This window comes from Limulus polyphemus, unplaced genomic scaffold, assembly GCF_000517525.1.
Source record: "Limulus polyphemus unplaced genomic scaffold, Limulus_polyphemus-2.1.2 Scaffold9421, whole genome shotgun sequence".
Classification (NCBI taxonomy): domain Eukaryota; kingdom Metazoa; phylum Arthropoda; class Merostomata; order Xiphosura; family Limulidae; genus Limulus; species Limulus polyphemus.
In genome coordinates, this window is record NW_013675031.1 from 1 (window position 1) to 13127 (window position 13127).

At 34.6% G+C, this 13127-nt stretch overlaps 2 protein-coding genes across 2 annotated transcripts; one reads left to right on the forward strand and one right to left on the reverse strand.

The window, feature by feature from the left end:
* Window positions 1-6075: 6075 nt before the first annotated feature.
* On the reverse strand, window positions 6076-6736 carry LOC111083414. Its single transcript, XM_022379923.1, has one exon. The coding sequence runs from the start codon at window positions 6610-6612 to the stop codon at window positions 6076-6078; it is 537 nt and encodes a 178-aa protein (XP_022235631.1). The 5' UTR covers window positions 6613-6736.
* Window positions 6737-7037: 301 nt separating this feature from the next.
* On the forward strand, window positions 7038-10416 carry LOC111083415. The gene is made up of 2 exons (XM_022379924.1): window positions 7038-7137; window positions 10022-10416. The coding sequence occupies exons 1-2, from the start codon at window positions 7089-7091 to the stop codon at window positions 10330-10332; spliced, it is 360 nt and encodes a 119-aa protein (XP_022235632.1). The 5' UTR covers window positions 7038-7088; the 3' UTR covers window positions 10333-10416.
* Window positions 10417-13127: the final 2711 nt, after the last annotated feature.

A 13127-nucleotide genomic window follows, 5' to 3' on the forward strand; every position in this document is an offset into this window, starting at 1 on the left:
TTCTTTTTCTGAAACCGGGTAAACCTGCCTCTGATATTAATTCTTATCGTCCTATCAGCCTCACTAGTGTTTTCAGTAAAACCTTTGAACACATCCTAGTTGCCCATCTTCATCAATACATAGCTGCTCACAACCTGCTGCCTCATACACAAGCGGGGTTTCACCCACGCCTTTCTACTTTAGATCAACTTCTCAAATTGTCTGATTCACTTTCCAATCATTTCAACACTCGAAGGCCCTCCTGCATGCTCCTGTTTGATTTCCGGCGTGCTTTTGACTCAGCTTGGCATCAAGGTTTACTCCACAAACTGCATATCCTCCCTTCCGACTCCCTGACCTATCTAGGCATTGTCTTTGATAAGCATCTTACTTGGAAGCCATACCTATCTGACCTTTCTCCTTAGGTTACTCGACGTCTTCGTCTCCTCTGTTCTCTCACTGGTATCTTCTGGGGTCTGAACCCTCCCCTTCTGCTAAACACATACAAGACATTTATCAGACCCTGCTTAACCTATGGACATACAGCGTGGATATCTGCTTCTCTGACCTTCTACTCTCGTCTCCAGGTTTTGGAGCGCCATGCCCTCTGGCTCGCCTTTGGCGTCAAACTCCCTAAGTTCCACTTTCGACCTTTATCCTCACATTCTATTACACCTTCGACAGCTTCGCACTCGCTATGTTAATAAATGTTTTCGTGACCACAATCTCATCTTCTCCGATGTTCTCGCCAACACTGAGAAGCATTTTTGCACCAGCTGATCACCTACTGAACCTCTATGTCATGTCCCTCCCAGCTGACAATCCCGACCACGTCGAGATGCTGATGTCCCCTCTTCCCCCATTTATCTATCCTGATTCATAATGCTCGATATATCTGTTGCCAGTTCCCACACAGTCTCCATTATGTGATGTGGACTGGTTAGTGTTCACCCATGCTTCTCCGGATTGTCTCCTCCATCTGCAAATATTGCGTTTTCTCCATTTTCTGCCTCATGTTCTGACTTGCACACTTGCCCATCTATTATTCATTTTACCCATTTTTCTTTTTTCGAGAGGGTCTAACCCTCTACCAGCCCGCCGGACCCTCCAGGATCGGAATGAAATAACACTTATGTTGTTGTTACCTAGTTAATAGTTTGAACTTTGAAGTGTATGCTTTCTAGATTTGTAAACTTAGGTTGTGCAACTGAGATTATCATTTCCACTATAATGGTGTAATGGAAAACAAGTGTTCTCTACCACAGCTTCTGTCACATAGACCTCATGTGGCCTGCCAGAATGATAGATAAAGCTGTAAAAATATATGGAGTGACCAAGAGTTGGATTAGTTTATGCACATGAATTTCTACATTATGAAATGAGAAAGGTAGCCAAGAAAGAGAGGAGGACATATGATAAGACAGTTAAAAAATATCGGTTCAAGACAGGAGACTTGGTATGGATTTGTTGTACCCCAACAGCAAATAATCTACTTAGATCTGGATCTATTGAAACTTAATTTGTGTTGTAATGATTCAATCTAAGATAAGATAAGATCAAAGTATAAGATACAACAGTTGTGTGGTGAGTGAAAGTGAGAGAAACATTTTTTTGATAAACTGAAATCATCTTCAGTGTTGAAGACAAATGTCTCAGTCACTAGTTAGAGTAGGAAGCAGTGAGTGAATGAGTTGAGTTTGCAGAAGATGCTCACCAGTATTACTCTGACCAACGATAGTAAAATAATGCTGAACCATCTCTCATTGTTTATGGTAATTCAGGAGAAGAGAGGACAATACCTGAGCAGATAACTTGCTAGTATGAATTTCAGAGAAGACAACACTGATCACAAATTTGTTATGGCTGAGCGTGACATACAAGTTTCTGAAGACAGGATGGTTGTAGAACCAATAGGGATTTGCACTTATTACCTTCTGAGCTACCTCGAGAATAGATGGTATATTTTTGCACTCAGGCAGTTTGAAATTCACTAAGTTTCTGCAGTTAAGACCGTGACTGATGGTTAGATACCCCAGAACATATGCAGCTGGGCTGCTGGTAATGATAGCTAGGATACCTTGAACATCAGTGGTAACACCGAACGGTTTGTGTACTTCTTGATTTCTGAGATATAGGGTGCAGTTGTACTCTCGAAAATATTTTTGGTTTTTGGCAACAACTTAAGAATACATTTATATATTTTGTAATATATTTCTTATTTTATATGAAAACAACCTGTAAGTGTATTCTACAACACATGAAAAGTAATCCTTCATATAAAAGTTTGGTTCGTGTGCACTAAAGATGTGGTTGATGAACAAATAAGCCTGCTCGGATAAAATTTGTCATACAGCTATGATGAAGAGATGGAGAAAAAAGAAATAAACAGAAATAGTTTGTTTGTTTTTTATGAATTTCGCGCAAAGCTATACGAGAGCTATCTGCGCTTGCTGTCCCTAATTTAGCAGTGTAAGACTAGAGGGAAGGCAGTTAGTCATCACCACTCACCACCAACTCTTGGGCTACTCTTTTACCAACGAATAGTGGGATTGACCGTCACATTATAACGCCTCCACGGCTGAAACAGTGTGTGACGGAGATTCGAACCCGCAGATTGCGAGTCGAGCTCCCTAACCACCTGGCCATGCCTGGCCTACTTCGGAAGCTATAACTGTGATTGTTATAACTCTTACCAATCGGAAAACTTCAAATATTTGACGAGGAACTTTTTCAAAGTTCGAACATTACAAATTATTTAACTTCAGTGGATTCTCATCGGACATTAGTATTTTTACGGAAAGCCACCGGTGGAAAAATATCGGCGAGCGTGTCTGGTAAATAACGGAGGACAAAGCTAGCTAGCTTCCCCCCTTAAGCGAATCGTACCTGTATCAACTCGTAATTAACTCGCTCATCGAGAACCCTCGATAAGATATCAAGGAGTTCCAGACCAGAAAGAAAACTTCATATTGTTTGTACGTTTGTTTGTTATATTGTATCTGACATTTCCCTGAACGTGAGGTTATTTTATGACTGTTCATGTGAAGTAAATATACTTCCAGATTTTTTGTGATCCAGTATTTGATTAAAACTATATAGAAATAATGTGGACTATATTGTTTACTTTGGTGATTTCAGGAAAACGTATTTCCTCGGATCTCTGTTGTTGCGGTGATCAGGTGAATAAGTTTGTCTTATTCGGATTTTTGAGATGTCATTGTATCAATCCTTAAACTTATTGATTTATGAATTTCTTAAGAGGCAATACGATGTAGACACTTATGTTTTTGTTAGTTACAATATGGTATAACGCGAATCGCTAAGGTTCTCTTTATTTCAATTTTTTTTCGTTACAATATGGTACAACGTAGATCGTTAAGGTTTTTTATGTTAGTTACAATATGGTGCAATGCTTGAAGTTCAGGTTTTGTGTTTTATTTTATCAATTGTACCCATGCATTTTAACAAATTGTTTGCCGTTTAGTACAATGCTGTACTTGCCTACCACAGTTATCGAAACTCGTTTTTTTTTTTGCGTTATAGGCATTCAGAAGTCTATATTATTTTAACTAGAGCTTTTGGAGTATAAAAGCTACATGTATGTGGCTTAACTACATAGTAACTGAGCTGAAAGAAACAATAATGGCTTTCAAATGAAGGACCGATTTCGCTAAGTTAAAATAATCAGTTAAGTTGTGAAAACCTTTGGCTAAACAATATTCTTTTAGAATAAAATTTCTGTCAAATCGAATTATTAAGTTATATGACCTGGTGAAATATCAGTTATTATATTTATAAACTCCATACTTTGTTTTTAATTTTAGCGTTGCAGTGCAACCACTTCTTGATATCAGTATGAAAACCTGAAGTTATTAACACCATTAACTGAAGTATTGTTAACAGTAGTTTTACGAAAACACTAATAAATGGCAGCAGTTAACAAAAACGATTACTAATATTTTACACATGTTTATAATAGTGCTTCACAAATACCATTATAGTGCAAATAAATTTCCAGTGTGTGTTAGCTTTTATTCTAGACAAGAAGTACATAGAATATGCAGAGAGTGGGGATTCTTTATCACTATACTTTAGTAACCAACTGTGAATTTTCTCATGGAAACTAGATACACCTTGGGAACAGTGACAGTGACTTAATGCATTTTTCTTTCGTTCTGACTAGTCTAAAGCTACTTCGGGAGAGAAACTAGCCATTGTTTAATGGTATGTTTTTATTTTATTCCAATGAGAGAGAAACTAGCCATTGTTTAATGGTATGTTTTTATTTTATTCCAATGAGAGAGAAACTAGCCATTGTTTAATGGTATGTTTTTATTTTATTCCAATGAGAGAGAAACGAGCCATTGTTTAATGGTATGTTTTTATTTTATTCCAATGAGAGAGAAACTAGCCATTATTTAATGGCATGTTTTTATTTTATTCCAATGAGAGAGAAACTAGCCATTATTTAATGGCATGTTTTTATTTTATTCCAATGAGAGAGAAACTAGCCATTATTTAATGGTATGTTTTTTATTTTCTTCCAATTTCATATTGAGCTGTTATTTCTATACAAAAATCATATATTTCTCAGGTTTTTTTGTTTACTTTTCTAATATTTGTAAGCAAGTATTTCTTTATAGTATGATATTGATATAATAAATGTTTCTCTTTCTATCCATGTACAACATGTTACATGAATGCATACATTATTTAACTCCTGCGAAATAACGTTGTAAAATATGTTCTCGTTACAGCATATTAAGGTTTGTATAGGAGTACATCTATTCACGCATTATGTTTTAATGTTCTTACCGTTTTACTTTAACAATGCAGTTTTGTTTATGAGTATGAAGAGCTTTTCTTACTTGTATTTTCGTATTCGTAATATTCGGGTAAAATTATCTATTCTTATAATGCAATTATTCCACTCTTCAAGGCAAATATTTCACCTTTTTTTGCGTGTATTACATAAAAATAATTCACAAGTATCAACTTTATTTTACTACAGTATTTCAAGTACATGAATCATCTTTATATTGGCTTACTTTTGATTAACAATTTCTTTTCTTCTTTCAGTTTGTACCAAAAGCCCACAAGCCATGCCCATAAAACTGATTTGCTTTTGTCTGGTTGTCAACGTGGTAGTATTACTAAAAGCCCATCCACTTGGTTTTAACACAGGTAGGGCCTCACTTTGGTCGTTTTTGTTTGCTTATCAATACGGTGGTGTTACTAGAAGAGTATCCGCATGGTTCTAATACAGTTAGGATCTTAGATATCAAATATATTTATCTAAATTGTTCAATGGTAATTAATTTTAAAGAATAATTTAGTATCTAGAATTAAACACGAATTTTTTTCTAATTTTAAAATACTTTTATTTTCGAGCTTTCGGCCCTCTTATCGGAGCCTTCATCAGGCAACAATGCACTGAACGATATAAATTTAGCTACTATGTGTTATATGATTGTATAAGTTTCTGTGAAGACTGATTCACAGAGGGCGTTAAATTATCTATCCCTCTGATGGTCATATTTATTACTTCTCTTTCTATTAAACCTTTCAATGCCACAAAAGTATAGAGAAAAGAGTCTTCTGACAAAGAAAGCGAACACACACTCGTCCAGTTTACAGAAGGGTTGATACGTGAAGACATATAACCTATTAATATTCAGGTTTCCTATGTTAGTAGGATTAGAATGCATTTTTATCCTGGCTTAGCTATGTAGTATAACAACCTTCCATATAAAATTATCTGCTAAATTAAACTAAAAGAAACAAATGCCACTTCTATCTACTGTTTTTAATTCATGAAAATTATGTTACACACTCATACACACACACACACACACACATATATATATAATATAGTTTGTACAGACGTACTCCACAAAAGTAAAAAAAAAATGCTTATTTTTGAACAGTTTAAAGTGAGTAATATTAACGAAAAATTATTTCATATAGATATGTCCTAATAAACAACCTATAAGAACATCAAACCACAATTACAAACAAATTATTTATTTATGATTTCTTTTCCTTGCCAAAACGTGAATATTATTAAAACCAAAACATATATTATGTTGAATCGCGTTAAGCACGCTTTATCCTTGTTAATATGGTATCGTTTTTGTAAGAAGCATCCTCAAAGAGTGAGTTAGCCATCTTGTTTACAACTTTTTGTATAACCTCTGTCCACTTTCCTCCTCCCAGTAGGTTCTCAAAATCCAGCTGAACAGAATCGAAGTAGACGAGGACATCAAAATCGTTAGCCAGTTGTAGCTTGCCGTTTTCAGTGGTTTCCAGGGATGCAGTAGCCGAAAGAGTCACGTTCTTGACTTGCACCATGCACGACCCATTTCCCCGAAGTGGAATGAAGCTAATAATTAAGCCATCTAAATCATAATACCCAGAAGCAACTAAATCTTCAAGTGTTATTGAGAAGCTAAGGCTTAAATACTTAAGACTAGTGGCCAGTTGCTCCAGATAGAAGTAAGACATTCCTTTAATGACTAAGTTTTGAAAAACGGTTTTGACTTTGGCAATGTCTTCGCTGACGTTAATCACAGCCTCTGGGAGGCTTAATGGATCTAATATCGGGATTTTTAGACTATCAATGCCAGTTCTCATATCTTCCCGAAAATTCTCCAATATATTCCTTATGTAGTCATCCAGTGAAATCTTTTCAAGAATATCATCGCTCCTCAGAAGATCCCACAGGCTGTTAGGTTCGTTGGGCTTCAGTTTCTCTGTTTAAAATATTGAGAATTTTAGATACATGGAGGAGATCCCACTCAACAAACCATCGTAAAGCTTTGCCTCTCCATAAACAGTGACAAACAGAACTGTTTTCGAAAAGTTCGAGTAGTATTCCGGTAGGGGCATTGGGTCCATTTCATAATGCTTGATTTGTTCTTTAACGTTATCCAAAATTTGATCAACGTACTCATTGGCTGAACTGCCTGGTATAATGGCTTTGATGGGAAGTTTTAAAAGCTCACGATTAATGACTCCCCTCAAAGCATTATTTAGTTCCCCCTTTATCAGAGGAAGAAATTTATCATAGAACCGGAGACTGTGAACTGGATGCCAGTAATGACACTTTGATGGTTGCTGCTAATCTTGGACTGAGAAACTTAAAGATTTCATATACTGGTAAGCACTGTTAAACAACAACAACAACAACAAAAATTTCAAAAAGAGAGTGTGTGTGTATTTTTTCTGTAGCAAAACCACATTAGGTTATCTGCTGTGTCCACCGAGGGAAATCGTACCCCTGATTTTCGCGTTGTAAATCCGAAGACTTATGGCTGTTTCAAGGGCGGACCCGAAATAGAGAGAGAGGGAGACAGATTTTTTATGCTATTAAGCCTATTAAACTTTTACGTAAAACAATTTTAAAATAAAGGAAACTTTTTAACACTTTTTCAATAAATATCAGTGGATGTGATATAATGGTTAGCATGCTGGACTTCTGATTGCTAGGTCAAAGGTTCGGACCGCAGTGTGCTAGAGTTGCAAATTCTTAATTCTGCATGCAAAAAAAGGTGAAGTTGGTGCCGTTATATAGATCGTGAACATCTCTTTAAACAGACGTCTCAGTAGAACATTATGTACACATCCACAGACGAACAATAGATAAGTGCTCATATTTTAAAAAAATACGGTGTCATTATTTAGTGAAAAAATTAATTCTACATTCAATAGTGATCGTGGATTGTCTCAATAACAAAATGTTGGCTTCTAACCTCAAGACTTAGTCATTACATTATGCAATGTGTTTAAGCCGCGTACCTGACGAAGCCGATCAACCAGATATTGAACATTAATTTGACAAATAAACAAAAACTATCTGGTGTATCATAAGGCTGCCTAAAGGATTGACTGTTACTCTTATAACTAACCAATATTTTGAAGTCTGAGAATATCTTGTGGTATTGAACCCTTACTTCGATATTCAGAAATTACCACAATACCAATACACGCCCATATGTAAACAGGAAAGGTAATATATTAATATTGTTTGTACAAATTATTTAATAAATTTTAGTCATACGTTAATGAAGCAAAAAATAATCAAATATATTCATTCGTTACAAAAAATATCCATTATATGTACTAGCTTAAGGTAGCCATTAAGTAAGCAAAAATTGTATGAAGAACAATGTTCCCCTTCCTTCTTTTATTTGTTATTAAATCTCTAATGACATCATTAGATGCTAATTGCATACTCTGTTTTGTGGAAAGTATTAATTGATTCATTTAACTGATTATGTACTTGCGCCTTTAAATTCAAACCAAAAGTATATAAAGAAGCGGAAATGTGCCATATTTAAGAGTGTCTTATCCCCCTTCTTGTGCTAAAATTCTAAAGCAAAATAACCCAGGTACACAGTTTTCAGTTCTCATACAAAAAATTATTGTACTGGTGCCAGCCAACGTTGGTGGTGGATGCTAATATACACATGCACGTAATGGATAATATTTATAGTAAGATTATCTACATTAATTACTAAGTCTCAACGATAGAAGCCTAAAACTGAAATCCTTTGTTTTTCATTTTGTTTGTTATTTTTAATTTAAAGGTACATTATACAAAACATAGGTTAAACGATCCACACTAATTTAGAACTACTGACTGAAGGACAGAAACTAATCGGTTCCATCGAGACAAATCATCCAGCCATAGGTCCAAGTTAGCACAATATTTTCTCTGTATGATGCAATTAAAATGGTGATTCTTTATAGTATGAAGATCAATCCCCCTATTCGTTGGTAAAGAGTAGCTCAAGAGTTGAAGGTGAGTGGTGTGAACTAGCTGCCTTCCATCTAGCCTACCACTTCAAATTTAGGAACGGCTAACGTAGATAGCCCTCGAGTAGTTTTACTCAAAATTAAAAACAAACAAGCAAAAACTTTTAGGTTGCAGAAACAAACTATCGGAAGTCGTACTTCATGCACAGTTGTTGAACTTTGGAAAAACCCCAAAGGGCTCGGAGGAGGGATCAATATTGACTTTAGTGTATTTTTAAAAAGCGTCTTTCGGTAGAAATTGTGCTGTAAACCAATAGACTATTAACCAGCATCATCGGTAATAAATGATAGTATGGTGCTGATGGCTGTCCATTTTCCTCTGGTCAGTAGTTCAAAATTGGGAACGGCGGCAATTAGCTTTGTCGTGAGTAACAAATACAAATTCTTTACATACATGAAATTTTCTAATATTTTTCTTATTGTTTGAGATTTTCAACTTTCGATATTGTTGCCATCAGGACTATAATGTAATACATGCTATATTTTTTATTTTATCTAAACCAGTTCTTCTTTAATATAAACCATTTCCAGTTTAGGCTATGCTGGCATAAAGTAATATTGTGTATCTTAATTCAAAAATACGTAATGGCTATCTGCATCTTGTTGACTAAAGGAAATCGAATCACTGATTGACCAGTTGACCTTCAGGTGGAATAAACTGATAATATTTCGCCAAATGTGTCTACAATACTGACTTATGAGTGTGTAATAATCTTAGTTTTAAATGAGTATATGGATCTTAACTTTCAAGGTGTATATTTATCATTGATTTGTTTTGTATGTTTGTAATTAAGCAGAAAGCTACACAATATTCTCTGCCCACCAAAGGTATCGAACCCCGCAGACATACCACTGTGCCACTGGGGGGCTATCTTTGATTAGAAGATTAAAAATGTTATAATTTTAGTGTTGAATAAACGTATTTTATCTTAAGTTTGAAATTCATATCAATTTTAGTTGTGGGGTGTATATTAGTCTTTTAAATATGTCTGTTAATTCAGACTTGGAATCCTTAAATTCCTTATATTAATCTTAGTTTCAACTGTACATGATAACTTTATAGTTAATTTTATTGATAGAAAACAAAATTACTTTAAAATAGGTTAACTTTGAATATGTATTTTAATCTTTGCTCAAATTGAAATTATATTTTGGAATATTATATTTACATTGTACTTAGCGTCTATTAACAGGTGATATTTATTAATTCTTACATTCTGTTCAGGGCATGCCAAGTTTATGAGTTTCGGTCCGACAATTCAAGGGATTGGAAGTGTTGAGAGACTGGATTTTTTCTTCAAAGTCAAACAGTCCAACGAAAAGTCTGCAAGTCCAGAGCTAGATGCGCTGGATGTGATCAATATGAGTACGATCTGGTTTGATCTTTCTGGTCTCGGACCGTTGACCTGGATTCTTCAATACCTCATGACAGGAATAATAAAGCTAATCAACGGGTTTTTAGTCGGAAAAATGATGTCTTATCTAAGAGAATATATTGTCGAACAACTTACTGGAATTTCGTTCCCAATCGGATAATTATAGACAAGTGACATATTTGTATTTCCAAAAATCACTTTGTATCACCTATTATGGTCTAAATAAATGCAGTTTAAAAACTTATTTTTTGATAGTATATATATATATATATATATATGACTATTTTTAATCATCAGCTTATCCTATTGGTGGTTTATAATAGATTAATCAATTCGTTTAATTATAATTCTAACCAACAAGTTGTGTTATATATATATATATATTTATAAATCAGAAATAAATAGCTTAATTGAATTATTATGCTTTATTACATATACATATTTCTTTGAATATTTCTTATATTGCAACCTTATTTAATTAAATTTAACATAGGTGAATAAAACTTACAATCATACTATGGTATATTAATATGTGACTAACTTTACATTTAATAAAAACATTTTACTTATTTATTAACATATTCATCAAACTCGTTTTAAATTGATAATGATACCATGAAACATTGGAATTTTAGCATGTTACCATTTTATAATTAGAAATGTAATGGATATATTTATTCATTTATATTCAAGTAGAATGTTCCAACATTTTCGTTAGGCGCTTCGTTATTAGTCTTTACTTTGAATGGAACGTATCTAGCTTTAATTTGCACTAACTCACATTTTGGAAGAGTAAATATCACAGGAGTCATTCATTTTACAGCTTATACTTGTCTTTTGGATTATTCTATTAGTTCAGCTAGTGCGTTGACTGAAATAATCCAAACTGTTCTCGGGTCTGTATAAGCAGGAAGATTATATTCCTTTGTATGCAAAGTGGGAATGATTTTCAAAATAGGAAACTGAGCTTGTGGGAAACGCTATAAAGCGATATTTTTTACTGTCAAACGTTGGAATGAGACAGAATCCCTGTCTCTCTTGCATGGTGCAAGTGTCTCTCTTACCAGTCCAGAAAACATATAACCCCCAGTAACAAATAATTTTGTATTTAACGCAATAACTTGCATTTAAAACTTTACGCATCTTCTTGAGAGTTTATTTTACTGATTTGAGTTTGATTTATTCTTTGCAGAACACCCAGTTTAAAATATTTTGTCATTGGCAGAATTTATAACTTATCTTCAAGGAACAGTACACTTGACTACCATAGACTAAGTTATGCAGAACATTTTTGGAGCTAATGTCATGAATTTGTTTTCATGAATTTTTAGGTTATATTAAACATGATTCTTTTTTTTTCATGTTTCTCTTCTCTATCATAGCTCTTTATTTCGTAGTGTTTTAATAATGAAACATTTATTTCTGATCTAAAACTTCATAGAACATATGTTTGTGAGGAGTACAAAACACCTGAAGTGAGATCATGATCCAAACCTGGGCCAAGTACAGTGCTGGATATTATTTTTTGGGGCTTGTAGGAGGCTTTGGGCATACGCAGCAAATGTTACCTCTCAGAAAGAGCTGCACAACCACAAGATGGAATGGCCATCATTTCATGTCAAGGCTGAAGAACCTTGGAACAGCCAGAAATCTTCAAACTGGTGAGACTGATGTAGGTGATGATACATATCCATATGCACTACTGTATTTGTTTATTTTGTTGCCAATACAAATTATGATGTCGAATTTGATTATCTCAACACTCAGACCTACAGAATAGTTAACAGCGGTGAAGCTTAGTGAATTAAAAAAGATCATAGTCAAATTTTATCAGTTTGACATAATGGAAAACAGACTACCTTACAGAGATGATTTCAATACTTGTTCTCATGGAGCTCACTAGAACTTTGACATTTATGGAGGTTATCTGCAATGATTGCACGAGGAGAAGTAATTAAGTGCACTAATTGCAGATCATGGAGAAATTCTCATTAACAAGTTCATTCATAGGTTCCTGAGAGAACCCCTATGGCACCACATAGATTAAAGGGACAAAACATTTCTGAAGGCTATTACTGCACCTACATTACTTGAAGTAATTACATCAAACCGGACTGTAGAGCACAAAATCAAGCCAAAACGGTGTCTTTAGTGGCAAATACTGTTCCAAACAAGACCCAAGAAAAATACACAAGACGAAACATTGACCAAACCTCCATTACCGCATGCAAACTATGTATCAAAATGCAGACGCCATATTTCTCTACAGAAAAACAGAACTATTCTGGCCCAGTTTTCTTGGCTTTGGCACATTTTCAGTAACAGAAGTCTTTATACAAATGCATAGAATGCGAGGGATGGAACCATTGTGTCATTTTTAGTTTAGCAAGTCATTGGATGCAGGATTACCATATCTTGTTTTTCAACAGGGTTGGTAACACATTTATTATTCTAGGTAACACCACAAAAAATGTAAGGAAGTCAATGGCATGTCATGGCTACCATCGCTATTGCTAGTTAATGAAGTGTGAATTAGGCTTGAATGTATAAGTGGTGTTCCAGAAGCAACAGACTGCATGTGTAAGTGCAGAACAGGAGGTTTTAGCACCTCTGAATGTATACAGTGTGCTCTGTGATGTGGTGCAGGGATAGAGCTAATGCACAAGGAAATGACTTTTCGTTCAGAAATAAAGTAGCTGCAGTTGCTTGGGTGGAGTTGATATATAACTATGCGCTGAAAGCTATTCAAAATCAAGCTTGAATGGTTATTGTTATGTTGAGTGAAACACGAGTGATAGAATCTAACACTCAAGTTTGCTTAATAAGAACTTTGCTGACAATATGAACGTAAAAGGTCAACAGAATCTTAATAAATTTCACAGAGAGTTTCCAATAGATGTATTGAAACAGATGGGTATCTGTGAAGCACAATGATCACTCATCATCAATATATAT